General features: G+C 49.6%; 8 protein-coding genes across 8 annotated transcripts; 3 read left to right on the top strand and 5 right to left on the bottom strand.

Annotated features, from left to right (window-relative positions):
- Window positions 1-1,448: 1,448 nt before the first annotated feature.
- J7T55_015223 (uncharacterized protein) lies at window positions 1,449-3,221 on the top strand (the record flags this gene model as incomplete). The annotated part of the gene is made up of 2 exons (XM_053139438.1): window positions 1,449-2,024; window positions 2,124-3,221. 2 exons carry the CDS (start codon window positions 1,449-1,451, stop codon window positions 3,219-3,221), a joined length of 1,674 nt encoding a protein of 557 aa, XP_052996951.1.
- Window positions 3,222-5,333: 2,112 nt separating this feature from the next.
- J7T55_015224 (uncharacterized protein) lies at window positions 5,334-7,249 on the bottom strand (the record flags this gene model as incomplete). Its single annotated transcript, XM_053139439.1, has 2 exons — window positions 5,334-6,947; window positions 7,043-7,249. The coding sequence occupies 2 exons, from the start codon at window positions 7,247-7,249 to the stop codon at window positions 5,334-5,336; spliced, it is 1,821 nt and encodes a 606-aa protein (XP_052996952.1).
- A 1,337-nt stretch (window positions 7,250-8,586) lies between these two features.
- Window positions 8,587-9,558, bottom strand: J7T55_015225 (uncharacterized protein; the record flags this gene model as incomplete). Its single annotated transcript, XM_053139440.1, has 1 exon — window positions 8,587-9,558. One exon carries the CDS (start codon window positions 9,556-9,558, stop codon window positions 8,587-8,589), a length of 972 nt encoding a protein of 323 aa, XP_052996953.1.
- Window positions 9,559-11,286: 1,728 nt separating this feature from the next.
- J7T55_015226 (uncharacterized protein) lies at window positions 11,287-12,663 on the top strand (the record flags this gene model as incomplete). Its single annotated transcript, XM_053139441.1, has 4 exons — window positions 11,287-11,419; window positions 11,608-11,687; window positions 11,752-12,131; window positions 12,195-12,663. The coding sequence occupies 4 exons, from the start codon at window positions 11,287-11,289 to the stop codon at window positions 12,661-12,663; spliced, it is 1,062 nt and encodes a 353-aa protein (XP_052996954.1).
- A 925-nt stretch (window positions 12,664-13,588) lies between these two features.
- On the top strand, window positions 13,589-15,445 carry J7T55_015227 (uncharacterized protein; the record flags this gene model as incomplete). Its single annotated transcript, XM_053139442.1, has 1 exon — window positions 13,589-15,445. One exon carries the CDS (start codon window positions 13,589-13,591, stop codon window positions 15,443-15,445), a length of 1,857 nt encoding a protein of 618 aa, XP_052996955.1.
- A 2,192-nt stretch (window positions 15,446-17,637) lies between these two features.
- J7T55_015228 (protein kinase) lies at window positions 17,638-18,865 on the bottom strand (the record flags this gene model as incomplete). The annotated part of the gene is made up of 4 exons (XM_053139443.1): window positions 17,638-17,847; window positions 17,895-18,187; window positions 18,254-18,579; window positions 18,639-18,865. 4 exons carry the CDS (start codon window positions 18,863-18,865, stop codon window positions 17,638-17,640), a joined length of 1,056 nt encoding a protein of 351 aa, XP_052996956.1.
- A 2,577-nt stretch (window positions 18,866-21,442) lies between these two features.
- On the bottom strand, window positions 21,443-22,529 carry J7T55_015229 (lathosterol oxidase; the record flags this gene model as incomplete). Its single annotated transcript, XM_053139445.1, has 3 exons — window positions 21,443-21,773; window positions 21,835-21,901; window positions 21,980-22,529. The coding sequence occupies 3 exons, from the start codon at window positions 22,527-22,529 to the stop codon at window positions 21,443-21,445; spliced, it is 948 nt and encodes a 315-aa protein (XP_052996957.1).
- A 1,293-nt stretch (window positions 22,530-23,822) lies between these two features.
- On the bottom strand, window positions 23,823-24,671 carry J7T55_015230 (uncharacterized protein; the record flags this gene model as incomplete). Its single annotated transcript, XM_053139446.1, has 1 exon — window positions 23,823-24,671. The coding sequence occupies one exon, from the start codon at window positions 24,669-24,671 to the stop codon at window positions 23,823-23,825; it is 849 nt and encodes a 282-aa protein (XP_052996958.1).
- Window positions 24,672-24,859: the final 188 nt, after the last annotated feature.

Below are 24,859 nucleotides of genomic sequence, written 5' to 3' on the forward strand. Positions count from 1 at the left end.
TCAGACCAGTTGGCCCACACATTGAACGGCCAATAACGCGCTGGTCGAGCGTTCCCGTGTCTTCGACGCTTGGTCCGGGTGCAGCAGTGCGACTATGGCTACGGCGACTGGCTGAAATGCTCGAGTTGGAAAAACTGCAGCCAATATGGGTCGTATAGTCAGACTAGTAACAACCAACCATGCAGTACGTGCGGTTGCAGCTGTTGAGCTAGGTAGCAATTATTTGCTGGAATACTGTCTTTGAGAATTTGCATTTCTGAAAAATGATATGGGCGTGCAAGGTATTTCTTGAGGCTTCTGGTTCCACCGGTGTCTAGGTGAGGACTAATTTTGCATTGTTGCAGCGCTCAGCGCCATGGGCAGGAAGGCAGTTCGCTTTAGTAATCGTGCTCGGATCAGTGGCTATAAACGACGTTTTGCGTTGTTTTCAGACACATTCTTTACCTAGAGAAGAATCCAGTCTACCCATTCGTTTTATATATGTTCGGTCTTCGGAAATAAGCAGATTTTTACGTATTATTGTGATCCTGCTGCTCTGATTAGAGCCTAAATGATTCGTTCTTTGGGATTTTTTCTTTCCCGTGGTTATTTTCCCCTACTTCGCGTAGGCGCGCTCCTGGCTGCTATGCAGGAGAGTCGGCAGAGCGGCCTCCGCGAGAATCCAAACCCCCGCCCCCCCCCCTTACCGGACAACTGTTTTTCGGGGGTGTGCGGTTGCCCGTTTCCAGCATCACACACAACACCAACTGAGCCATTGTCCCGCAAGTGAGACGGTTCCTACGTCGTCACGACACGAAGGCTCGATTTTGCTGTAGAAATTCGTTGATTTCTGTTGAGGTTTGCCTAAAAAAAAGAAAGGAAGAGGCAGCGCAGCTTTCCGCGCGCCCTCAAAGCTATTTACAATACGGCGGTGGGCTGATAAGATAAGTTTATCGATAAGGGCCATGTAGATCCCAACCCAGAGGGCCCCGCTGGCATTCAGCCTCACAGAGCCTGTTCCCGTGCGCTTACCGAAAGCCTTATCCTCTTTGGGGAATACGATGCGACGCAAATGAAGCTCAGTAATTCGCGCCCTGACAGCCCTTCCCGAATCCGAACTCGAGCCAAGGTTGGTCAAGACGATCAAGGGACTGCAACAGCATGAAGTGGGCTGTGCACCTAGAGGAGTCAGAAGTTTCAAGAGCGGAATGCTGTATCAGACCATAAGACAATTCGACTACAGCTGCAAAAGCAGTTAGTTATCAGTGGCGTTTGATGCCGCAGGCGTCGTCTTCGGGAGGTACCCCGCGATGGAGGCAAAACAGATCCCTGATACAAAAGCCCGTCTCATAAGGCGTCTACCCCCGGACACTCGATTAATTGGCAGATCTGCCTTTGCCCGCGGAAACTTGGGGCAGCGCTTACGCCATCCAGATCCAAGGAACGGCGGCACTTGTAAGCTGCCCATTATGATAGTCAATAACTCATGGCCAGAATACCTGGGCATTCGTCTGGTCATTCTTCTGATGAGAGACCTGGGGTTGCTGTGTCTTAGTTACTTCTTCATCGTTTTCGCACTTGGCGGCGTGACAGCCATCGCGCATCCGGTCTCGATTACAATTGAAGCACTCGGAGCGATCGAGATCTTGTTTTATGTCTCGTTTTTTCTTCCCTATCGTTTCTTCCTGCAAAGCCACAGACCTTACAAACCAATCCCGCTCAACAAGGAAGAACGCGCCAAGCTCTTCTACAAAGGCGTGAGCTTGATACCAGACGCGGAACAATTCATCCGTAAATGGACCAATAATGCACATCTTGAGGACATCCGCATCGACAATGTGAAGGATTGGTTACTGTGGGCACTGTTCGAGACTGAGAATATCAGGGACATTGGCCATGACACGCAAGATGAGTTGGATGAATACATCGAGCACATTCGACAACAGCTGGGCCTGGATTTGAAGCCAGGTAGGGGCCCAGCAGAAACACTGCGCTTGAGCTTCGATCCAATTTACATGGAGCATCGAAGCCTCGTTTACTACTTGGTCAGTCAACGCGCGTTCTTGGCCCCAGGATAATCCAGCAGACCCCACAGACCATCCTGCTCCCCACTTGACTCTGGCTAATCTTCAGAGATACGATAGGCAATCGGGTCTCTTGACATGATGATGTGTCTCTGGCTCTTGGCTAGTGGCTACAAGTTCTATAGGCAACCCAGGTCGACATTCTTCAAAGTCTTCCCGCTCCGGCCTCTTTCCCTCCTATCGCCAAACGCGTCAGACGCACCTGACATGTCTTTCTGGTATCGTCCGCATCGATCGAAGACCCACCGTCCGGTCATCATCATCCATGGCCTCGGCATTGGGTTGATTCCGTACCTATTCTGGATGGCCACGATTCCAAATGACATTGGGATTGTCGCCGTGGAAATGCTTCCCATATCAACACGTGTCACCTCCCAGGTCTTGCCGCCAACATCGGAGCTCTGCCAAAGCATTGCGACCATCGCTGCCCAGATACGCAAGAAAGATCCCGGGGCTTGGAACGACTTCGTACTTGTCACTAGTTCCTACGGAACCATGCTTGTGAAGGGACTAGTGGAGCATCCGGATTTTGGTCCTCGTATTTCCGGCAATGTCCTCTGTGACCCTGTAGCTCTTTTGCTTCATCTACCTGATGTTGCGTTCAATTTCACGCGACGAACACCGGGCAGGTCGCGACGAGGGCGGCCCGGTCGGGCAAATGAGTGGGAGATCACGTGGGCGAGCGCCACTGAGGCTGGGACAGCGTATTCACTTGCTCGGCGCTTTTGCTGGCGGGAGTGCGCGTTGTGGCGAGAGGATATAATGCCCAGTATGAGAGATGCTGAGAATGGGCAGTATGGTCGAGGTCACCAGAATGAACAGAGTCTATCCTGCAAGGGCATGCGCACGACAGTCATTCAGGGCGGGGAGGACTGCATCGCAGCCGCAAAAAATGTGGCAGCTTATGTCTACAGCGGGCGGGTGACATATGATTACTTCGACATTCAGGCGTGGAACCAATACCAGTGGAATGGTACCGAGGAGCTTGAACTGGTGTTCTTGGACGGAAAGGACCACGGGCAGGGCATGATGGTGCCTAGACCATCTAAGAAGATAAGGCAAGTCATCGAAGGGTACTGCAGAAGAGCGCTACAAGCCCCTGTGAGACCCACCACATTCACTAGTATTTATGATGAGGATCCACAAGGGAAGTTTTAGGCATTTATATTCTATCAGAATAATAGGTGCGTAGGTAGAGTGGTAGGCCCCAAGTTGAACGCAAGGTCTAAGTCCCTCTAAGGGCGAAGCCGTTCGCGGAAGCTATTAAATAGCTGCTATTTTCCTTGGCGCCAAGGCCCAGAGGGCACATGACGAGTATCCCTGACATATTCCTAGTAGAGGGATGACAGTTAGTTCTTAATAATAGATTAGTATCCTGCGGCTTCTTCAGTTGTGTAAAGGGCGAGTAATGATAATTAGAGTTGAAGATCTTTACTTGACTATTGAATCTTTAGACCTCTAGGGTCAATATGAGGCCAAATGTCTTCGCTCTCAGACGTTACATAAAGTCCTTCTCTACAAACTCATATGACGTTCGCTGACTGCCTTGCTTTTTACTCAGTAGTGAAAAGTCTGGTGCTCCACCAAACAAGGCCACTATCATTTCCTCCTGGGCCGACGCCCTCAGTCGTACAAGCGAGGTACCCGCTCTTCGTAAGGAACACATCCGACTCCTTGGCATGTCGACGGTTTCCCACGGGTTCCCATTTCTGCGAAACGTTCGGATCGAATTCATCTCGCGCCTGCGAACGTGCACTCCATCCTGCCATTCGGGCACTAAGGATTCCGGAAGCTCTTTTGGGGCTTGCAGTATTTTGCCTGCAGACAACTTTCACGCCAGGAACGATGCAATCTCAACATCTCGCTCAAACATACAATCGGAGGATTTTTCAAATATATCTGTGATGGCCTACGCATAAGTAATAACTGTTAATAAGCACCAGCTTTGATTTTTCTATATTTCTTAAACTAGAACTGCCCTTCTATATACTATATAACGTTTACGGGATTCCCTAAGGGATAAACTACTATGAATATAGGTTTGTTTTGGCTGCAGGTGCGAAAAAAGCGTTGATAAATGATCAATAAAGGGAACAGAATAAGTCGTTAGCCGCGAAGCTTGCTGGGAGCGAGGTATCAACTTACTCTTGTACACCTGATGAGATCGTCTACAGCATTTAACGTGTCACAACGGTCAAAGCTCGTATTTTACCTCTATCTAATGTGTGCTCGCTTGAGAATTACCACCAGATCTGATGAGCCGGAAGCGACTCTGCAAGCTTGCTTTATTTCGTCTTTAGGGCCCTCGAAATCTATGCCAGACTCCCTGACGATATCAATGGCCTTGCTATCCTCTACGTTGAGAAGCAGAGCGGCGGTTCCACTATAAGATCTCGGACTCACTCGATTACAGGAATGTTGAGGCACATCATAGTCATATTGGATCGGCTGATATGTTTGGATGGTGGTGACCGCTCCTTGAGAGATTCCAGCAAGTTGTAGTAGAAGATAATTTTTCAAATTAAAAGTTGTTTACTCACTTTCGTAACTAGTTTTTAATTTCAATTAAGGAACATTTATTTCGTGTTTTAGGTACTTTCAAAAATATGTTTAGAAACATGCTGGACTTTAGAGACGAGCTCCTGAGGAATGCGATCGCTGCTGCGAATATCTTCTCAGTCGATGTATTTAATCCGCAAACTCAACGGCTGCGCTTTCACTTTGATAGAGGAGTACATTTGAACAATAGTATGAATTTGAATTAGATTTTGATCATTGAAATGAGTGATTCTAAATTTGTTGTCTTGAAAATTTTATTATTTTTGGTCTCTCTCTCTCTGTTTCTTTTTGTGCTCCATTTTACTCGGAGCCGAGGGCATTTCTCTCTCCATATACATTCAGAACACCATGCCTCTCGGTTCAATAATTTTCAAAGCATCTTGATCCGAAAAAAGTTGAAATGTCTCCATTGATGCTCCATTGCTGTGCTAAATTGAAGCCAGAAGAACAAATCATTCGAGTCGTGACGAATCGTGCAAAGATTAGATGGAGAATTTCTCGGCATTAGAGTATCAAACGCAACGTTCTGGGCGTCGCAACGCGGCAAGATGGGCAAGGGGAAGGTGGTTGGGTATTCAAGAGGGTGAACTCGGTGCAATATTGGACAGGAATACTGATCTGCCCCAACGGCCACGGAAATTCCAAGCCAGTACTGTGTTCTCAGCAAGTATGAGAAAGAAAAATCTGGAGGTCATTGCTCACTCGTGACATTCATGTTGCCCAGGTAGCCTTTATCAACTCCGCCGCATGCTCTGCGATACCATACACCACAGCCTGCAAGTTTGCATTACTGATCAGGGGCATCACACTTGCATCCACCACACGTACGCCATTAACGCCATGCAGCCGCAAGGCACTATCCACGACGCCCTTCTTGTCCAGCGGCAGCATTGCGCACGTGCCCGCGGGGTGCCACATCGATATGCTGCTCGTCCGTGCAAACCGCTCCGCTTTCTCCAAGTCACCATTGAAGTCCGACGCTGGGTCGCGGCGCCGCAACGGCTGTTTCAAGAACGTGCTTGAGAGAGGCTCACATGCGGCGATTTGTTCAATCTGCAGCATGTGTGCTGCCATCACCTCAGCGTCGACAGGGTTGGAGAGATAGGCCGGGTCGATGATGGGGTCATCTGTAGGGTTGTTGCTCCGGATGTGGGTGGTGCCTAGGGATAGAGGCTGAGAGAGAACTGTCGCGATGGTCAAGAATTTTCCCGGCACTGGGCCAGCTGGGGAGTCTGGGGACCACGTCAGGTCAACAGGATGAGGGTTTTGGCCTCGCATTGTCATATACACTGCAGAGGGTGCCTTCGGATCCAGCAGCGTCCGGCGGACGACTGAGTGAAGGGCAGAAGCCCGTTGATCCGATTCAGGAGGGATGTTGTCGTCGAGGAGCTTTCTAAGTCTCTTGTAGCCGGAACTTTCTTGAGACACCCTGTCCAATATTGGGAGATAGGCGTAAGTTTCGATGCCGACGCTGGTAAGGGGCCCTGATTTGCTGGTTGTGTACACCTGTATCGCCTGGTTGATGGCCTCCGGCTCCTGTCTCACCAACGTATCTAACGTTTCTAATGAATCAACAGCTTCATATGCAATGCCACAGGCGAGATGGTCCTGGAGATTCTCGCCAACCCCTGGAAGATGGCAAATAGATTCGATACCATGCCTGGCGAGGATTTGGGCGTCTCCAATTCCTGAAAGTTCCAGAATCTTGGGTGATTGGAAAGTGCCCGCTGCAAGCACGACTTCTTTCGTGGCTGAAACAGTCTGGGTGATGCCGTTGTGAGTGTACTGAATACCATTTGCTTTGATTCCTCCCTCCCGATCGAAAAGAATTTTGTCTGCATGTGCGCCAGTTAGTACCACGAGATTCTCGCTTTTTTTGCATGGCTGGTAGTATGCTGAGGCAGAATAGCTTCTCTCCTTCGTTATTGGGTTAACAGAATGAAGAGTACTAAATGATCCGCTTGCTGCACCCAGAAAAGGATCATTAGCCATAGAATACCCAAGGTTTTTCATTGTATTGGCCCAGGCTTTGTGGACAGCAACCTTTGGGAAAGAGGTCTGAATCGGTCCTTTAGCTGCGTCGTTCTTGGCCGCCCATCCGTCTACACCGAGCGCTGCCTCCAGCTCCACCTTCACTGGGGGATGGGTGTAGGCCTTGGTCATATTCATCTGGAGCATATCCCAATCCCAGCCTTCGTTTCCGAGTGTTTCCCAAGCATCGAAATTTGCCTTGGTGGGAGGAACAAAGATCTGGGCATTCATAGCGCTTGAGCCGCCTAGCGCCTTGCCTTGGTTGACCGTGACAGGTCGATTATTCAGACCTGCCTTTTGAAACTGTCAGTTGGCGTCTGAAAGTAGAGGTATTTTAGAGCTGTATTTGCGCTGGCCATGTACCTAGGTACGGAAAGGAGGATTGATACCTGTGGCACGGTGTTGAAGCACCAATCAGCTTCTGAACCAAACAAAGATTCCCACATAGCTGGAATATTCACACGAGGATCGTTGGTATGATCGTCTCCTGCTTCCAGCACAAGAATACGGAACTGATGGACCTCTGACAGACGAGTTGCGACAACGAGGCCGGAGGTACCGCCTCCAATAACGACGAAGTCAAAGGATGAAGACATGTTGTAAAATGATTGGCCTTGGATTTGCGGTCAAGTTAATATCGTAGATGCGTGTTGAAACAGAGTAGGGGATATGAGATTGTTTTAATGTGTAGTAGCTCAAGCACAACGGTTCCAAGATCTATACCCGTCACGCGCAAACTCTGTGGCGGTGTTCTCTTTATCATTGGATCTGGGGGAGGAACGTAGAACGTTGTTTCGATGTCTACTCTTGTTCTACAGACTGGAGCCGGTTCAGACCTCAAGAAGATGTCTCCAGGTCGAGGCATTGGGCCATGGGAGCCAGTAGGCACGTTGGTTCTAAGCGAGTACGGGCATGTTTCGGGGTTGCTACCCTACCAAAATCCTATGCAACCTTCCTTCTTGCATGCTGAGCCTCCCTTTCGCATATTACCGGGCGCCTATGGCTATGTAACACTGTTCGAAGTACTGCAAGTGAATTAATTGCTCCACATGTGATTGATACGTTGGACGGGAACCAAAGAACCAACAAGACATGGGGCAACCACCAACTGCATGCTCGACAATGCAGTAGCAAGAGGGGTTAATGCAACCTGTCAGCTTTGGTGACTACATGTCCTTTCGCTGAACTGAGATGGAAAATTGTTCGCGCCGTGGGTGCCGGGCCAGACTTTGCCGCAGCTCTGAAGTTGATCTGCCCGCCCCCACAAACCATCGAGGCATTTTGCAGGTCTCTGTTCTTGCTCACGCAGTTTCGCAGTCCCACGATCCCGCATTCCCGTTAATTCACCGTTACACCTGCTCATGTGCATATGTTCAATTACACTTAGCAGTGATCTTCTGCCCAATCTCCCTGGTGTGGCTCCCCGACATCACTTTCGGCCTCCGTAGCCGGAATGCTGACCAGGTTGCAAATGTCGCGAGTCTTGGCACACACATCGATTCATCCCTTGGGTCTGCACGGTTATGCAACCTGGACTGTGAGCTGCGCGGCTTGCGTACGCAATACAGTATGAGATCGGTAGACACTCCAGAGGGTGAACTTGGCAAATAATTCGGTTCTGCTGCCATTTCCAGCGGGCCTGAAGCCGCTCAGTCTCGGGGACTCGTCCTTCATGGACAGAATATCAAGCCATCAAACGTTATGAAGTCAAGTGCTGGATATTGGGTAGAGATGAGATTAGAACAATGAATGATAATAGGCGACGTGTGATTCTCTCATCGTTGTCTATTTATTCGGAATGTCCGTCTTTTACAATTTCCACGGCATGGAAAGGAATATACCCTAAGTACTCCTTTGGATCTGAACAAGCTCTAATTGTAATGTCTAGACTTTGGACCTTGTTCAATCACTCGACTGAATGCCCATTGTTGGGTCAATTGTTCCCAACCAAAGGTAGAGCATAAAGACAGATAAGCCATACGCTCCACAGTTGCCAAGTTCGTCGGTCTTCCGTCTTGTTATATCCTGACATCATGACCTTCCAAATCACGACAATAGCAGGTAGTATTGCAAGAGCAAAAGTTCGCAGGCTTGTTCCCCAGAAACAAACACACACAAGCGACCAGAAAAGGACCAGTAGCGCAATAGATGCTCGCGATACACTCTCTCCGAAGAGCAAAACCACCGTCTTTCGGTTACGGAGGCGATCACCCTCCTGGTCCTTCAGGTCCTGGACTTGCATGGTAGTGAAGATAACGGCACTGATGATGCCTGTCCAGATATGGCCGAGCTCGTTGACATCGCACTGGTCATCATTCATGTAACAACCAGATGCAATTTTCAAGGCACCGCTGTTAAACATAGCGAAGGCACTGGCTGTGCACAGATCGCGAATGAAGAACCACTCATCACAACCTCCCAAATCATTGTACATCCAAGTGATAACGTGGATAACAATTCCCTGGTCCCAGACATTCATGTAATAATCTAGGCCAAGACTGAGTGGTATGATGACAAGTATCAGGCGCCTTGTTTGGTCGGGAGTAATTTTGCCTTTGGGGATCGGCCGCCATGGTTTGTTAATGCGGTCTTCTGCCACTGACTGAGGGCTCCATTGGTGAGAGAGGTCGAATATGAATGTGTGCCACCAGTTGAAGATCAATACGGCCGGAAAATTCTGCAAGACGCTCAACCACGAAACAGAAGATCCAGAGGTGTTGACGAGAGGGGTTGCAGCAAGAGCTGCCAAGATGCCAAACGCTGTGTTCGGGACGACGAAAGTAGGGAAGTCGCTCTCTGTAAACTCCCAAATGAGGTGGAATGGTGCACATGCAGATGTGGCTATTCTTCCCAGTTTGTGCCACATATTATTCACAGCGCTGAGAGTGTTCCTCGAATCATTCATTTTGATGGATTGCTGTTCAAAATAGGTAAAAAGAAAGGAAGACGACGATGGCGTAAATGACAAACCTGAGGTTTTGTGACTCGCTCCTATCAGTATTTGAATGTTTTGCTTGCACTGATCCCCCAGCTGGAAATATCATTCCACATTGCGTGGCATAGGCAGTGGGCCAACCTGTCTTCTAGCCGTTTGGACCTGCGATTCACATTGACAGGGCCATCTTAGGCCATGATCAGTGCATTTACGCCCCGTGACACAGTGGTAGGACTCGTTGAGCGTGGTCTCTCCTGTGACAGCATGAGCCAACTGCAGTTCAAGAAATGGGGTCCACGCCACACATGGTACGCCGCACGGGAGAATATTACAAAATTTGATATGATCCGAAACCAACGGCTTCATTGTACTGATACTCGAAATTCTCCAGGATTCCCTTGCTCCAATAATTTATGCGTATGTGGAATTAGTGACATAGACCAACAAGCCGACAAGAGAAGCGGCCAATCGCACAACGCAGATCAGTGACTGCACATTTGAGCCTTGTTCACATCCTCCGGGATCCCACGATTTTTTTGTTGGCACTTACCTGATCAAACTTGGCCCAATTCATTGGTAAAAGCGACTCTGTGTGGAGAAGTCAACATTTACCATGTACTGTTTGGAATCCCGGAGGAGGTATGAGGCAGGAGAGGCATCTAGGTACCGCCCTGCCCAACTGCCATGGAAGTTTCTTACCTGATAAGCTTGGCACCAATTCAACGGCGTGGGCCTCCTATGCCCTATTGACACGGGGTGGAAAGCTTCCATGGAGCGACATGAATGTAGATGTCATGATAAAGCATTCTTTTCAACACCATGATTGATAGACCATATTCAACACCATCAGCTCAACAAGGCTGTTTTTACACGACTCATACCTCCACAGCTGTCCTTGAAAACTTACAGCTTTAGTAAACTGACACATCACACGTTCATTGCCGGCTTCCACTTGGCCAACCGCTTGACTAGCAAGCATGAGCTACAATAAGGTTGCAACGGCCGTTCCATACCATTGGCCAATTGTTTACTAGCAACCAACTGCATACAGGTCAGTGGTAGTCAGAGTCAGGCTAGGAAGCAAGGTTGCCTCAATTCCTCCGTTACCAACCAACTCGAACAGTTCCGAGATGGGGAGGGGCAGGTAGATGACAAGGCTTTTCATCACCTCGTGCATCTTTTCGACCAGTCATGCCCACAAATTCAGCAAGCGATTTGCACGTCCCCAAGCTAGAGCGGTTTACTGGATGCGTCAGCCTGCCTTGTAACCTCATCAAGTCACAATCGCGAACCTCAGCATGCAGTGGCAGTCTGCCCCTGTGCAACGACCTGGGGGTGCGTATGCAGGTTGGCTGCAGGCGGGTAATTACCTCATCGTCGATCGACCACAGTCTGGTCATCCCGTTGGAGACACACAGTGGCGACCAACCTATACTTGGTAGACCTCTTTACTGTTACCTGCACAAGTTTATTCATCCTAGGCCAGAAAGGAATTTAATTTTAGTATGTGTGATGTGATCCGGCCCGGTGTGCAGCCACAGCATCCTCGAACCCAGTTAACACCGGCCGTCATGACGCCCTCTCAAATTACATAACAACCAGGCTCTTCCTGCCGAAGAATACATACTGCTTCTGCCTGCTGTCAACTTAAGTGAAGCTATTATTCATGCTCAACATCTTCTCATCTCATCATCCACCATGAGCCTTCCCATTGGTGCAGTTCGCGTAATAATTATTGTCTTGGTCTTCATCGTCTTGGATTTCATTGCAATAGGGCTTCGAATATGGTCCCGATACATACAAAGAACGCCGCTGGCGCTGAATGACTGGAGTAAGTAACCCTAAACCAATGCCTCTCTTCCTTGTACAACATTAAACTAATTCTTGATTCTACAGTGGCCATCTTAGCATTATTCATTACAGTCAGTTCAATGACCAATCAATTAATTGGTAAGATCCGCCTCTGTTATTTGGCTACGACTTTGGAATCCACTGACTTTGCTTCTGATGTGTGATCAGCCGTTGTTTTGGGTGGTATAGGGTACCATCTCATTGACATTCTGACGGAGCACCCCGAGAAGTTTGTTATATATCTTAAGGTCTGTCGAGAATCCTGTCGCCTTGAAGGTGGCTGTTGGAACTAATCTTTCTTCCACGTATCAGGTCAGCATATCTGGGCAAATACTCTGGGCGGCCGCGAATACCTGCGTGAAGATCTCTATTCTGTCTCTATACACGGAATTATTCCCTGGTCGCAAATTTCACATTATCTGCTACGGCGTCATGCTTGTCACTGTTATGTACCTGATCTCGGTCATATGCGAAGCATTCTTGTTCTGCACGCCTGTACAGTACAACTGGGACAAGTCACTGGCGGGAACCTGCGACGTGCCTGGGCAGAGCGAAGCGTATAAGGCTGCTGGCAGCATCAACCTCGTTATAGACGCAATTGTCGTTGGATTACCTATGCCGAAGTTATTTGGCCTCCATATGTTGCTCTCCAGGAAGTTGAGCTTGGCTTCCATGTTCAGCCTCGGCGCTATGTGAGTATTGCTCGGACGGCTACTACTCTTGTTAGAGCAGTTCTGACTCCTATTATGGCACAGAATTTGTGTTATCTCTCTTCTCCGCGTCATCACGGTCGTAGATTGGGACATGAATGATATCACCTACTCCGCCTCGGATGTCTCGGTATATTCAGTCCTCGAGCCCACCCTGGGCGTAATCAACATTTGTCTGCCGACAATTAGGCCCGCAATGCTCGCTCTCGCTGGAAAAGACCCTCGCAAGGGACATACTGTTCCGGGGGACTCACGTGGAAAGGATGCTAGCTGGAATTCCCCGGGCAAGGACTACGGACCGATCTCGAAACGGACTGGGCTGCAGGGCACCCGTGACGATCTGCCATTGACAAATTTCGACAGGCTGGACGACGAATTCCCGCTGACTACCCGTGTTGAAGGGGGCCCCAGCGACACAGACACCACCGGACAACACCCTAGGCAGATCACCATTCAACGACGCTGGGAGGTCAAAGGACACCATTCCGGCCCAACCTGGGACACAAGGCAGTAGGCGTGTGTTTGATGGTCTGCAGAGACCTTCTGGTATCTGACCAATGGCGTGAGCTAAGTGTTATGGAGAGGAACTGGAGGAATGTCAGCCAAGAGGTGTTCCCTCTTACTTGTCATGGCCGGACTTGGCACTTCTCAAATTTGTTATGCGGCAAGGAGCGGGCGATGCGGTGCTTCATATGCCCTCAATGTGATGTCAGACCTCAGCAGCAGCGCCAACTTGATCGCAGGGGTCCCCTGGGGGAGGGGGGGTTCTATAGGCTGCCACTGAGGAAACTGTATGACAAGTAGTTTGGTTTTAGCATTGCTATTGAGAGTCTCCATTGTAAAGCACAGATGTGTACTTGACCTTGAAAGGGGTTGAGAACTTGGACCTTACTAGCTACGTGCAATCAGGCGAGAAAGCTAATGATTAGTACATACGAACCACTCGCCAAACGCATCGCGTTGTCTCTCCTGCCCGTGCATTTCGGTAAGAGCGCAGATTGTGCCCATGCGCTGTCTACGATGTGACTCGAGCACCTCACTTGTTACCAGATTCCAGATGTGAAGATCGCACTGCCTATTGCGGGCGAAGGCAAGGTCATTAACTTTTCAAGGCGCCCGCCCCCTCTCCCCCCCCCCCCCCAAAAAAAAACGAAAAAATGATCTCTGTCGTGGTTTCCATTTTCTGACGCAAATCGGCTGTATATGTTGTCCCCTGTATCACCACATAGGGAATGGTCGATCTTTGCCCAGTCTGCCAACAGTGGGTGACACAAGGCATGCCTTTAGAGGGGATCTTATTTCAGGCTGACAACCCCACTTTTTGGGCTTCTTTTTTGTCACAACATGTAAATCAGTTGAAACCGTCATTAATCCCGTTGAATGTCTCAATATTTTACCATTTTGCACAACATTTGGACACAGGTCACCAACGAGCCGAAATGGTACAATACAGCCCACTCGACACTCAAAAGAGTGAAATTCGTCTCGTTACCCTGCTACCGGGCCAGTCTCGCGATGCCATCCGATGCACCCTGTCCATCGCGTCTCTTGATAGTGCCCCGGAATACACCGCGCTATCCTACGTGTGGGGAGATCTGTCCAAGACAATACCCATCACTGTCGATAACGAGCCATTCGATGTCACCGTGAATCTCGAGGCCGGTCTCCGAGCCGTCCGGAAGCGGTGGAAGCGCCGCGTACTGTGGATTGACGCTATCTGCATCAACCAGGAAGACGTCCAAGAGAAGAACGTGCAGGTTCCGCAGATGAGACGACTGTATTCCACCGCCCCGGCGGTGCTTATGTGGCTTGGACCGTCCAACACCTGCATTAAGATGTTCGTTTCGTGGATGCGGGCTCACGCTACGAGAAGCTACAACGCTGCGTCGGCATATTGGCTGGTGCTGGACGCCAGGGCAGCGATCTCAGAGAGCGGGGAACGAGATAGGGACTGGGCTATGGTACTAGCCCATGCGGGCTATTATGATTTCATGGCCTTGTCGTACTGGAGCCGCGTCTGGACTTTTCAAGAATACATATTACCTCGCATTGAGCCGGTGTGTCTATGCGGAGACATAAAGCCGTTCCAGCTTACCACTGTGTTTGAGAACCACGATACTGATACCTTGGAAAAGGTGGCCTCTCAAGCTATTGAACGCCTAGAAGCTGGGTATAAGATGACGAATGAGGAAGGTCGGGCGATAATGGCCGAAGTGCATAGGAGAATAGCGACGAAAGTGAAGTCCGGTGCATCCAGTGGACTCTGGATCCTTCCACGTTTACGAAACTTCCATGGGAAATGTTTAGCGATGTTGTTATACTTCACAGCGAATCGGCAATGCTTCGTCGAGCATGACAGGATCTTTGCGCTGTATGGTATGGTGCCGGCTGTTCAGGATGTATACCCACCAGATTACGCGAAGCCGGTCCCTGACGTAATGCTCCAGGCAGCGACATATATAGTGAACTTCGAACATCAAAGCTCCTATCTGTGGTCAGTTTTCGGGCTTCGGGACGAACGACTTTCGGGTGCCTCGCGCTTATGTCCCTCATGGGTGCCGGACTTCACGCAAACGTACAACAATTTTCTTTTCACATACCCAACAATAAACTTGAATCAACATGTCATGAAAGAAAGGGTGGCGATGCCCCTCAGGCTGTCAGAAGATAGGCCAGCGTGTGTATCAGTTGAAAACACGACACTTCGATTTTGGGCTAGACGTCTCGGGGCCTGCAAGGTTGCAGTCCGGTTCGCAGACACACAATCAAAAATCCTCGAGCAGGTCAAGGAGCTCCTAGATATAGATGGGTCGGGAGATTGTAAAGGTCAAACCGTCAGGAAACCTGAGACCCTCGTTTCCAGGATGGCCCGAGCCTGCGTTGCCCATCATTCATCGTTTTTCGATATTTCGACAAAGTCGATTCTTGAGACCTTCTATACGGTCTTCAACTCGGGCCCTGGTGCTCTACATAACAGCTCTCATGAGTTCTATGGAAGAATAATCCTATCTGCCATAGAATACCTGGCAGGAAAAGACTTGCTGATCACCGAGGATGGCTGCTTCGGAATCAGCACGGGTGGAGCTAAGGATGGTGATATAATAGTAATCCCCCCAGAAATTGAAGTTCCACTAGTCTTGACACCAGAATCGCCGACCTTGGAAGATGAAATTGGTTATTTCAATATGGTCGGAACGGCCATTATCGACGGTGTCATGGGAGTAGGGGAGCTGTTTGATGAAGAATTAGTCGAAGAGGTTGCAAAACAAGACGTCGTGGAATTCCTCGTACACTGAGCGAATACTAAGTGTAATAGTGTCTCCCAGTTTGGTATAGAGCCGTGTACAAATTCCTCAAGGGGTTGGAAATGCGAGGAGATGACCGTCGGCACCTTTCAGAGGCCCTTTGTCGGTAAACTTCAAAGTTGGCAGACATGAGTGATCTGTACGCAACTAGGATTCTATGGTGGAGGTATACTTTCCGAGGGTAGCAACAGACAATGTATGAGACAGGGCTAAGGTGTAGCGATTTACTTGTCAAGGGACGTCAACTAGGGACAATGCTTGCCCAAATTATCACACAATTTGAGCATCTCTGGATCTCTATCCTGTAGTTCCGCCAATTCCCTGAGTTTCTATTTTTAGATTTAGTTTTTACTGCACTGTTGTGCAGAAAGGTAGAAGTGGTCCCAAAATCTTGCCGCACACAGCTGATCTCGTTCGCTATTGCAGGTCAGGCCAACATTACCTTGCCAGAACTATCCCGATTTGGCGCAGTCGACAGCTTGACCCGTAATTTCATCAGGTGGACTTAGACACAACCGCAAGCAATCAGACATACGAACCGTATACATCGGATGATTGTGGAAAGGTAGGTAGAATTTAATCGCAAAGCAGGTATATGCAGGGGTCGAAATAGAAAAGAAAACATGTCCCAGTCCGTTAACTCTTCACGTGCGCCGCGTTGAAATGTGAAGAAATGTCGGTAAACGACTTTGTGGGCCATAGCCGCCGTTACTTGGGTAGGATAGCTGGGCTTCCCAATCAACGATTCGACAAGCCCATTGTTCAGTTTGAAGAGCGACTCGGTCATCTCATGCAATTCTACAATGGCAAAGGTAAGAATATGCCACATTCAAAAATCACAAGGGAGAACAGGGCTCCGATATCGTCCGCTATATCGATTCTAGCTTCCGAGCGCCTGCCAGCGGAGAGTGAATAGTTTGAGACCTGATCAATAGCACTCGAGCCGCACCAGTAATTTATATAAATCCGTCAACGCCCATTACAAATGTCTTCTGCGGGCTGCCCCTTCACATCAATAAAGCATTCCGGAACTATCGACCCACGCTGGCGTTCTTCGCATGCGGTGCGGGTAAGGTCTAGGGTGTGGTTGCATAGAGCACGGCAACGCCAAGCCGGCGTCCACTCAGTGTCGGCAGGCGGTGGCCAGGTTTAGACCAGAGCTGGCCGTGCAGTTAAAAGACCAGCTAGATAGGATGAATATTCGATTGTCTTAACATGGAATGCATACAATTAGAGCGCCCTGTTGTATTTGGAAGGATGTGTGGAGATTATGATCAATCTAGGTGCATCTGAGCCAAGAATCAGAGAGACTGTCTGGGTGGGGAGATGACTTCGGCGGCAAGCGGTAACCCAATAACGGAGAAGCAAAAATCTTCCTAAAGCTCGGCCTCACAGGTGTCTGAGACGAAGACACGAGCAGCAAAAGTATTCGGTCTGTGGCGGGCTTCGTGGCCGGCCTTGGCGCGGCCGGCCACCACCGAGGGGGGCCAAAAACTCTTCAACTACAAAGCCAGTGAACATGGGCTCCACTGAGTGGGTACTACAAAAAGGGTCAAAAACATACAGCACCGGGTATTCGCTGGTCGTCACCGACCCAACTACTAATCCAGCGATTACAGGCTTGACTATGGGAGAGCGGACGGGATCCCGTATTTTCCTGTATCTGTGGCCGTATGTGCTTGAATCAACTGTATTGCAGCTTATATCCCGAAGGTGAGCGTTTACGCTAGCATCTTGGCCTTGTCTGTGTTCCGAGTATGTCCAGCAACGAAGCTGTGAAGCTGTGCGAGTAGCTGTGCCTTTGTCTGCTAACTTGAATGGGCAATAGGATGCAGCACTACCAATTATGATGGCCCCAATTCGACGTCCACCTCATCTCCACATCAACCGACTTTAGAAAAGACTTCTACCGAAGTCCAAGGGAGCAGAGGCGCATCACATATGCTACTTTAAACATTAGTGGAAGCCGGACCCTCTTCGTCAGGCTGCAGCCATGCATCATCCAGCATTTGTTTGACGGTCGGTCGGTCCTTTGGGTCCCAACGCACGACCCTTCTCAAAAAGGCGATGAACTCGGTTTTCTGACGCCCTTGCAAGTGCTTGACTTTGTCCTCGAAGGTCGCATTCTTCGGTATGGACACATCTGATATCCAATTACCTGTGATCCGTCAGTGGCTCTTCTTCTATCCTCCTGGCTTCAGGAGTTCAGCGAGGTGATTGTCCCCACCGTTCTCATCCCAGATCTCGAGATAGTCTTCTTTGTCTTCCTTGATCATATTCAATGGGGCAGGGCCGAGTGCAGCTATCATACTGGCGAATTGGACCTCGACATTGTACTGGCCCTCTTCGTCTTCACACTCGAACATCGGAGTTCCTTCGAGCATTAACCACGCCTGACCTGGTTAGCCAATTATTCAGAAAGCAAGGGTGATGTGCTCACCGTTTGGACCAGGCCCCATATATCCACAGGATATCCCCAAGCCAGATTCATAATAGCTTCTGGTGCACGAAATGCGTCCGACATGATAAGGCCCTCACGGTCGCCCTCGACTCGAGCCTCACCAAAGTCACATAGCCTGAGCTCACCGTCTGACGGCTCAAGATCCGTAGACAGATATATACTCCTATCCTTGAGAACCTTGCGAGGTGAGGGACACTTTTGTTCTGATTCTTCCAGCCTCGTGAAGACGCTCTTGTCAAAAAGGGACCACATAAGGTTGCTGGGCTGGATATCTGTTTTATCGGTCAGATTATGTAATCTCAGCGCTAATTGTGACAGAAGTCCGTGTATCAACGCACCAGTATGCACAACCTTGGCCTCATTGTGAAGGAAATCCAATCCCTCAAGAACTTCACAAAGTAGTGCTTTGATGAAATACGCGTCAAGCATTCCAGGGTTCAAGAGCTGAGCCGTGCGAAGATTCGCCCCCAATGGTTCTTGGACCAAGCAGATGTGCTTTCCGGAAGGACCGGATATCGTGAAATGAGTGATAAGGTCCCTGATCACCTGTTTGCCGGGGCTTTTGGAGCCTTTTTTAATGGAGTTGATGTGCTCATAGACGGGTAGCTCTCGTTCCCTCTCAGAGTTTGTGGTACAGACCTTCAGTGCCACATAGTCGCCAGAACTAGGATTGAAGAAGCGTCAGGATAACTGTTCAAAAGTGGAAAGTAAGAATCAACGTACTGGAAGTCCTTAGAGAGCCATATAGTTGACGTGGCTCCGAACCCAAGTTTGAGGATGGCCTGGTATTGACCATTGAAAACCTCACCCTGCTTCACAGGATAATAGTTCTTAGCATTGTATCCTTCAGCAAGTTCTTCTTCAATAAGTTCGCTGCCATTCAGAACTTCAAATCCTGCCGATGGGAATTGCAAAGGCTTGTGTGATGTTGCTTGCTGGGTAGACCCCATGCTTCGAGACATCTGCGGTAATCCAGACTTGACTGATGGGGACCAAGAAGTCAACGGGCCGCGTAGACCCAAGAACTTGCGAAATATAGATCTGGAAGCCATCTGACCATGATGATGTTTTAGAAAGATGGCTGTTCAAAGGATAACGATGGTGAAAGTCATTCCTGCAAGAATGTGGCCTGGGCCGATTTGAGAATGCGGGGTGGAGCTATGTCAGTTGAGAAGCCCCACTTCTGTGTACACAGTAGCTAACAAATTAGCGTTTGGTTCGATTTGTCCTGCCACCGCCCAACTGTGTGCACATGTGGTCATTGTTCCTTCAGGTTCAACCAACAGAGAGTGATTTAAAATCTCATTTGTCTTCAGGGGCCAACAAATGCCAAGTCGCAGTGGCACAGCAGGCCGCCTGGTTTCGGCCCAACAGCAGAGTAGCATTTCGTGTGCTCGTTTACGAATGTAGCTATAAGGCTATTTGATAGATTCCAGGAATAGATATGAGCTATAACCCTGTCCTTATTGCACGGTGAACACCAAGATGGCGGTTGGCATGACCAACAGGTCGAGCTGATAGACCTAAAAGGTGCGCCAGGAACAGCATCATAGCCAACATGTTTTGAAATTGGTCACGACAGGCGGCCGCTTCTTGGTAATCATTGTCGGAATTTCTAGCTTAAGACTCCATGGCATCAGTTCGAGAAAATCTCGCCATCTCTCTGCTCCGATACCAGTGCTTTTATCAGAGGCGGCGCTCAGGAATATTCGCTTATACTCATTTCTCCAAAGTTATCTGTTTCTCAGTGTTTGCAAGCAAGAAAGCTGTGGACCCTTTCCATTCGTCAATTCAGAAGCTCAAGATTCTAAGTCATGGCGGGAAGGTTCAGCCGCTCTGCTCAGCGATTTCTGTCGCTTAGAGGAAGCACGACACTCGCTGATGTCGAGCGTATCAATGGGAACTCAGGCCGGACATGGAGTCAGGCCATTCAAAGAGCCGTCCTTGAAGTGCCGAATCTGGTCAGTTCGAACATCAGTGTCACAGCTAACTTACTTAAATTGCTGATATCTCTCGTCCTCGGCAAGTATCCCAGGGCGGAAAGTTACGAGATCATGTACGTAGCCGGCTCCTGTTCTTATAGAAATGCCAAAGCCTCGGCTGGGCTGGAGTCGAAGGTACAGATTACGCTGACAGTCGACTAGAGGAGCAAAGGCCCATCAGTCACACGATGACCCCAGCGATAAGGAGCCTGAAATCAAGATTCGTGTCTACGATCAACGTGGTGGCCGATTGGCGTCACTTCATGTTCATGTAGACAGCACTTTCAAACACTGGCCAAGTCGACACGGTCGTAGAGGAGCGGCTAAGCCTAAGAAGACCAAGAAATTAAAATGCATCGTGATGTAATAGGATTTCAGTCTGTGTCCACTTTGGATTTGTATTGGATATTATAAGTCATTGGCGAACTGTATGAGGTATGAAAGTGTCGGCAAGCATTGAGCCACAATGGCAAATCCATATATCAGAGGACAAGATGCGGAGATGCCCAATATAGCGTTCGAATATATCAATGAAAGACTAGGCATGCAAATGGTGCTCCCCAACTCCGCACAAGATGAGCAAGTATACTGTTGATACAGAGGTCATCTGCCCGGACGATCTTGGTTTTCCCGCGAGAACTGTATCGTGTTTGAACTGCCATTGCCTGATAGTTACATTGTGTCCATAATTAGGAAAAATGTTTGTCAGATCTACAGATTGCATCTCTCAAGGTGTAATAGCGGTCTCACTGCAGTAGACCGCCAATTATGCGAGTCATCTCTATCCTGAAGAATACATAATCCACAGCATTCTCCGGGCACGCTGTCATGGCCACAGAGACCAGGGGACAGACGGCAATGCTGCAAATGTTAGAAGTACGAGCACTTTCATTCTCGTGGCACTCAATCACAATGGCCGAGGCCGCAATGGAGTACGGGATTCCATCTGCGCCAGAGTCCAGACGCAAGGACGAAAATTGAGCTCGTGGAATCTTATCGAATGCTGCCACATCAGGCTTACCCGCTGTCCATACATCAGGCTAGAAGCAAGAGGGGACTGATTTAGTTGGCTAAAGAGCAGGCAGTACAAATTTCGGACTGCATGCTCAGGGTCCTGCAAGCTTCGCTCTGATGGGCCACAACACCACTACATCCGTGAAAGTAGTATGTCCCTGTTCCAGCTGGTTTGCCTTATGTTTTCTATGATTTGAAGATAATGGGACTAGACCGGTCTGCTACAAATCGTTTTCGTTGATCATCAATTAATTTTGTATTTGTATTATAATTAAAAGAGTTCTATTTCCATGAGAGAATCGTAAGTGTTCCTCAAACTGGGGTCTATCTTCATTTGACCTGGCTTCAATTGCCATTCATTCAAGGCATAACGGCCGTGCTCAAATTCCCAACATTCGTGCCGATGTCGGATCCATGAATCAGCTGCGATTGCAACGAGTGAGCCCGCCTCGCGGCGATCCAATCTTAAGTCATATTTACCAGAAACATAACACCCAGCCCCCCACCACCGTCACGACAGGCGGAAGCGCCCTATTCTCCCTTGGGCTTGGTGATCGGGTTGCCCTTCTCATCCACGAGCCCCTTGGCGCGCATGACCTTGAGCGCGTCGTGGAGAGGGTCGAGCTCCGGCTGTGGGGCCCTGTGCGAGCCGAAGTAGGTGTCGGCCCAAGTGAAGTACTGGCCGTAGTTGACGGTGAAGTACATGTGGTGCAGCGTGTGGTGGGCGGGGCTGTTGAGGAACTTCTCGGTCCAGTGGCCCGTGATCATGTCGCCGTCGTGGATCAGGATGGTCCAGATCTGGACTGCGACGAACAGAACCATGTACAGATACCGCTGCATTGGGCAGAGGAAGACGAAGATGCTGCTTCTGGGTTAGTGATGATGACAATTCGGTGTGACAGCGATGTTGGGATGAAACTCACTGGTATGGCAAGGACTGCACGTAGCCGTCAAGGGGGTGGAACGCCAGAGCAGCCCATGGGGTGGGAACTATCAATTCGTTAGCACTGGCACGTGTGGATATGGAAAGGAAAAAGTGACACGAGGCGGCTTGAGTGAGTGACTTACCGATCCACTTGTGGTGTGGCTTGTGAATATACTTGTACACACTGGGGTGGTGTTCCAAGCGGTGGATCCAGTAGATGGCGATGTCGTTGAAAGCCATGTAGAGGACAGATGAGATCAAAAGCCACGACCAGCCATAGTCGCTCACGTTTTGATAGAGCAAGCTCTTGCCACGAACTTCGGCCAGGAACCAGGGCAAGGTGAGGATGTTGATGACGGGAACGGCGGACAGCGACGACTTGATCTCTTGGCGGACCTGGTTCTGCAGGAAGCGAGGGTGGTATTCAAGCCGTCGGTCGAAGATCAAGTAGTAGGAAAGAGCGCTAAATATCAGGTAAAGCGAGGTCGCTCCGACTTGTGTGATGATGAGGAGCGATGTGATCTGGCGGTAGATGTTGTCGCGCGCCCACAGGGACGTGGGCACATTGTCAGCGGCGGACAGATTGGAATATGCCTGTGACGAGTTGGTGAGGCTGGCGCCGGGATGAGGCAAGGCCCAGGCATAAGCCTTATCCAGAACGAGGGGATCGAGAAACTCGAGAGCCACGTCCATGGTTTGCGCAGGCTGTTTGTTGACCACTCGCAGACGCGTTGAAGTTTTGGTGGCGACGACGATGGGGGCGGCGAGAGCCGGAAGTGTTGAGTGCTGACTGCGCCGATGAAATTTCAAAGCTAGAGCCACCCCTAGCAGGGAGATGAGCACAGAAAATTGGCTGATACCAGCAGTACCTTGGCGGCTGAGTCTCGGAGTGCTGTGCGGACGAACACGCTGCGGTTATGAGGCGTTACCGGGGCAGATCTGATCAAAACTATAAATCTGCAGAGCCATTCATTGGGAACATTGAATTGAATTGAGTTGGTCGGATGAGAGCGGATGGATCGTGGGGAAATTTTGCCAGGTTGCATCAAAATTGCATGCAGCTCGCCAGGGGCTGGAATTAATAAGGCGAGGCCGAACGGGATCTGATAAAGACCGACCACGAGTTCGCAGACACAGGCAGCGTCGTGTCATACGAGGACGGATGGACGGCAACTCTGACTAGGGACAGGGCAAAGTGGGCCGTTGGGACAGAAATCACCAATTGTGTTCGTCCCAGAAGCCAAGGAACTAAGATCAGCGATCTCTCGAACTGGCCTAGTCCCAGAAACAGCTTCCGCCAGCAAAGCCATATACAGAGTCTTGTATCGGCTGGGGTTCGGATTACCCAGTTACAAGGATGCAACACAAGACGTTCATGCGTAAACATCCAGCTTGGTACTCCTTTATTTGCCTCCCACTTATGTCCGACACACCGCTTACAACAGGAAACGGTTGACAATTATCAGATCAATTCACGATGCTAGCATATATTCCTGTATGTATACTGAAAGCGCACTCGGGTAGGCACACAGGGTTTAACCCTTTGGGCTCTGGAGGCAGAGGCAGCTGCTCCACATTTCCTCATTCGCGCCCACTTCTTGGCTTACGTGTCTTGTTCCTATTAAGGTCGTGCTGTTTGTTTTCATTTATTACGGCTCCAAACACAAAGTGCATGCCACTACAATCCTTGATATTTTTGATGCGGTTGGTCGTTATCACCCCGTCTAATGTCCTCACACAGAGGCAATAGTCATACCTCCGTGCAAACACCCAACGAGAACGGCGGAATCATCGCACAACGGAACTGAAGGCTAATTTGCTACTTGGGGATGAAGGATGAATTCAACTTTAGCTTCGCCTTGATGAGATCTCGCCAGAGCAATGACAAAGTGTAGACCCAGAAGCAATTTTGGCAGCGTTGTAGGTATCGTTACGGGATTAAAGGGAACTCCGGTACATTCCCGAACAGATTAGACTCGCCACCGCTTAGCGGTCTTCATCAGACACAGACTCCTCGAGGAACAACTCATCGTCTGCGACTGAGCTATCATTGTCCCCATCATCATGCCCTAAAACGCGCCCTCTATCCACACTTGGGCCTTGTCGCTTCAACATCAGTTCGTTATGCTTCAAAATGTACCCTTTCGTCACGCTCCTCAGCTGGAGAGCAAAGATCTTGCTCTCGCCGGAATGAGCCTTGAAGACCCTTCCCACTTTCTGACTGCTCGACGCATGAATTTGCGGATTGCCAGTACCGTCCAGCGGGTTAGGCTGAGGGGTGGCCAAGATAAATTTGTCGATGGGTATCTCGAGATTGCCAGCTACGTCCTTTCTATCCTCTGCTCCCCACTCCACGTCAACGTCCTCACAGATCATGACTCCGACGACCAAGCAGACCCCCATGTCTCCCCTAAGCTTGTCACTGAGCTTGATCCAGTTAGGCACGCGGGACTTAACCTCATCGTCCTGCTTGACCTTTCCGAAGAAGGTACGGATATCCCGTAGTCGTCGGTAGCGGATCAACTTCCCGGTCAAGAAGACGGCCTCCTCTGTTTCGCCGCTGAAAGTGACGCCGGCCAGAGAGTTGAGAAGCGTGCCAACATCCTGTTTCTCCTCCCTGTAATTGTCAATGATGAACTCCGTGAATTTTCCCCCGAACGTCTTGCCGTCTGTGTATTTCTTCAGGTACGACTCGTTGCCAGGCTCGGGCAGGATGGAGTCTCCGAGTGGGTCGGCATAGCTCGCTACAAAGGCGCCGAGTAGAGTATCCTCGAACTCTGCCGTGTCCATCCATGCCCACTGCTTCAAAATGAAGAACTCGGGATCTTTCGCCATAATGTTCGTCTTAACAGCTGTCGAAGATGTACTTCGATATTTGGCGTGGGATGACAATAGGAAGAATGGTAGGAAAACCTGGCTCGAGGAAAAGTGTGGGGGGACCTGTTATCCTTTCTCCAAAAACTTGCGTATATCCTCTACTTATTTTAGCCCCCATCCAGGACTGCATTGTGGCGGCATCAGTA

This window comes from Diaporthe amygdali (genome assembly GCF_026229845.1).
Source record: "Diaporthe amygdali strain CAA958 chromosome Unknown NODE_5_length_1802954_cov_64_987939, whole genome shotgun sequence".
Taxonomy (NCBI): Eukaryota; Fungi; Ascomycota; class Sordariomycetes; order Diaporthales; family Diaporthaceae; genus Diaporthe; species Diaporthe amygdali.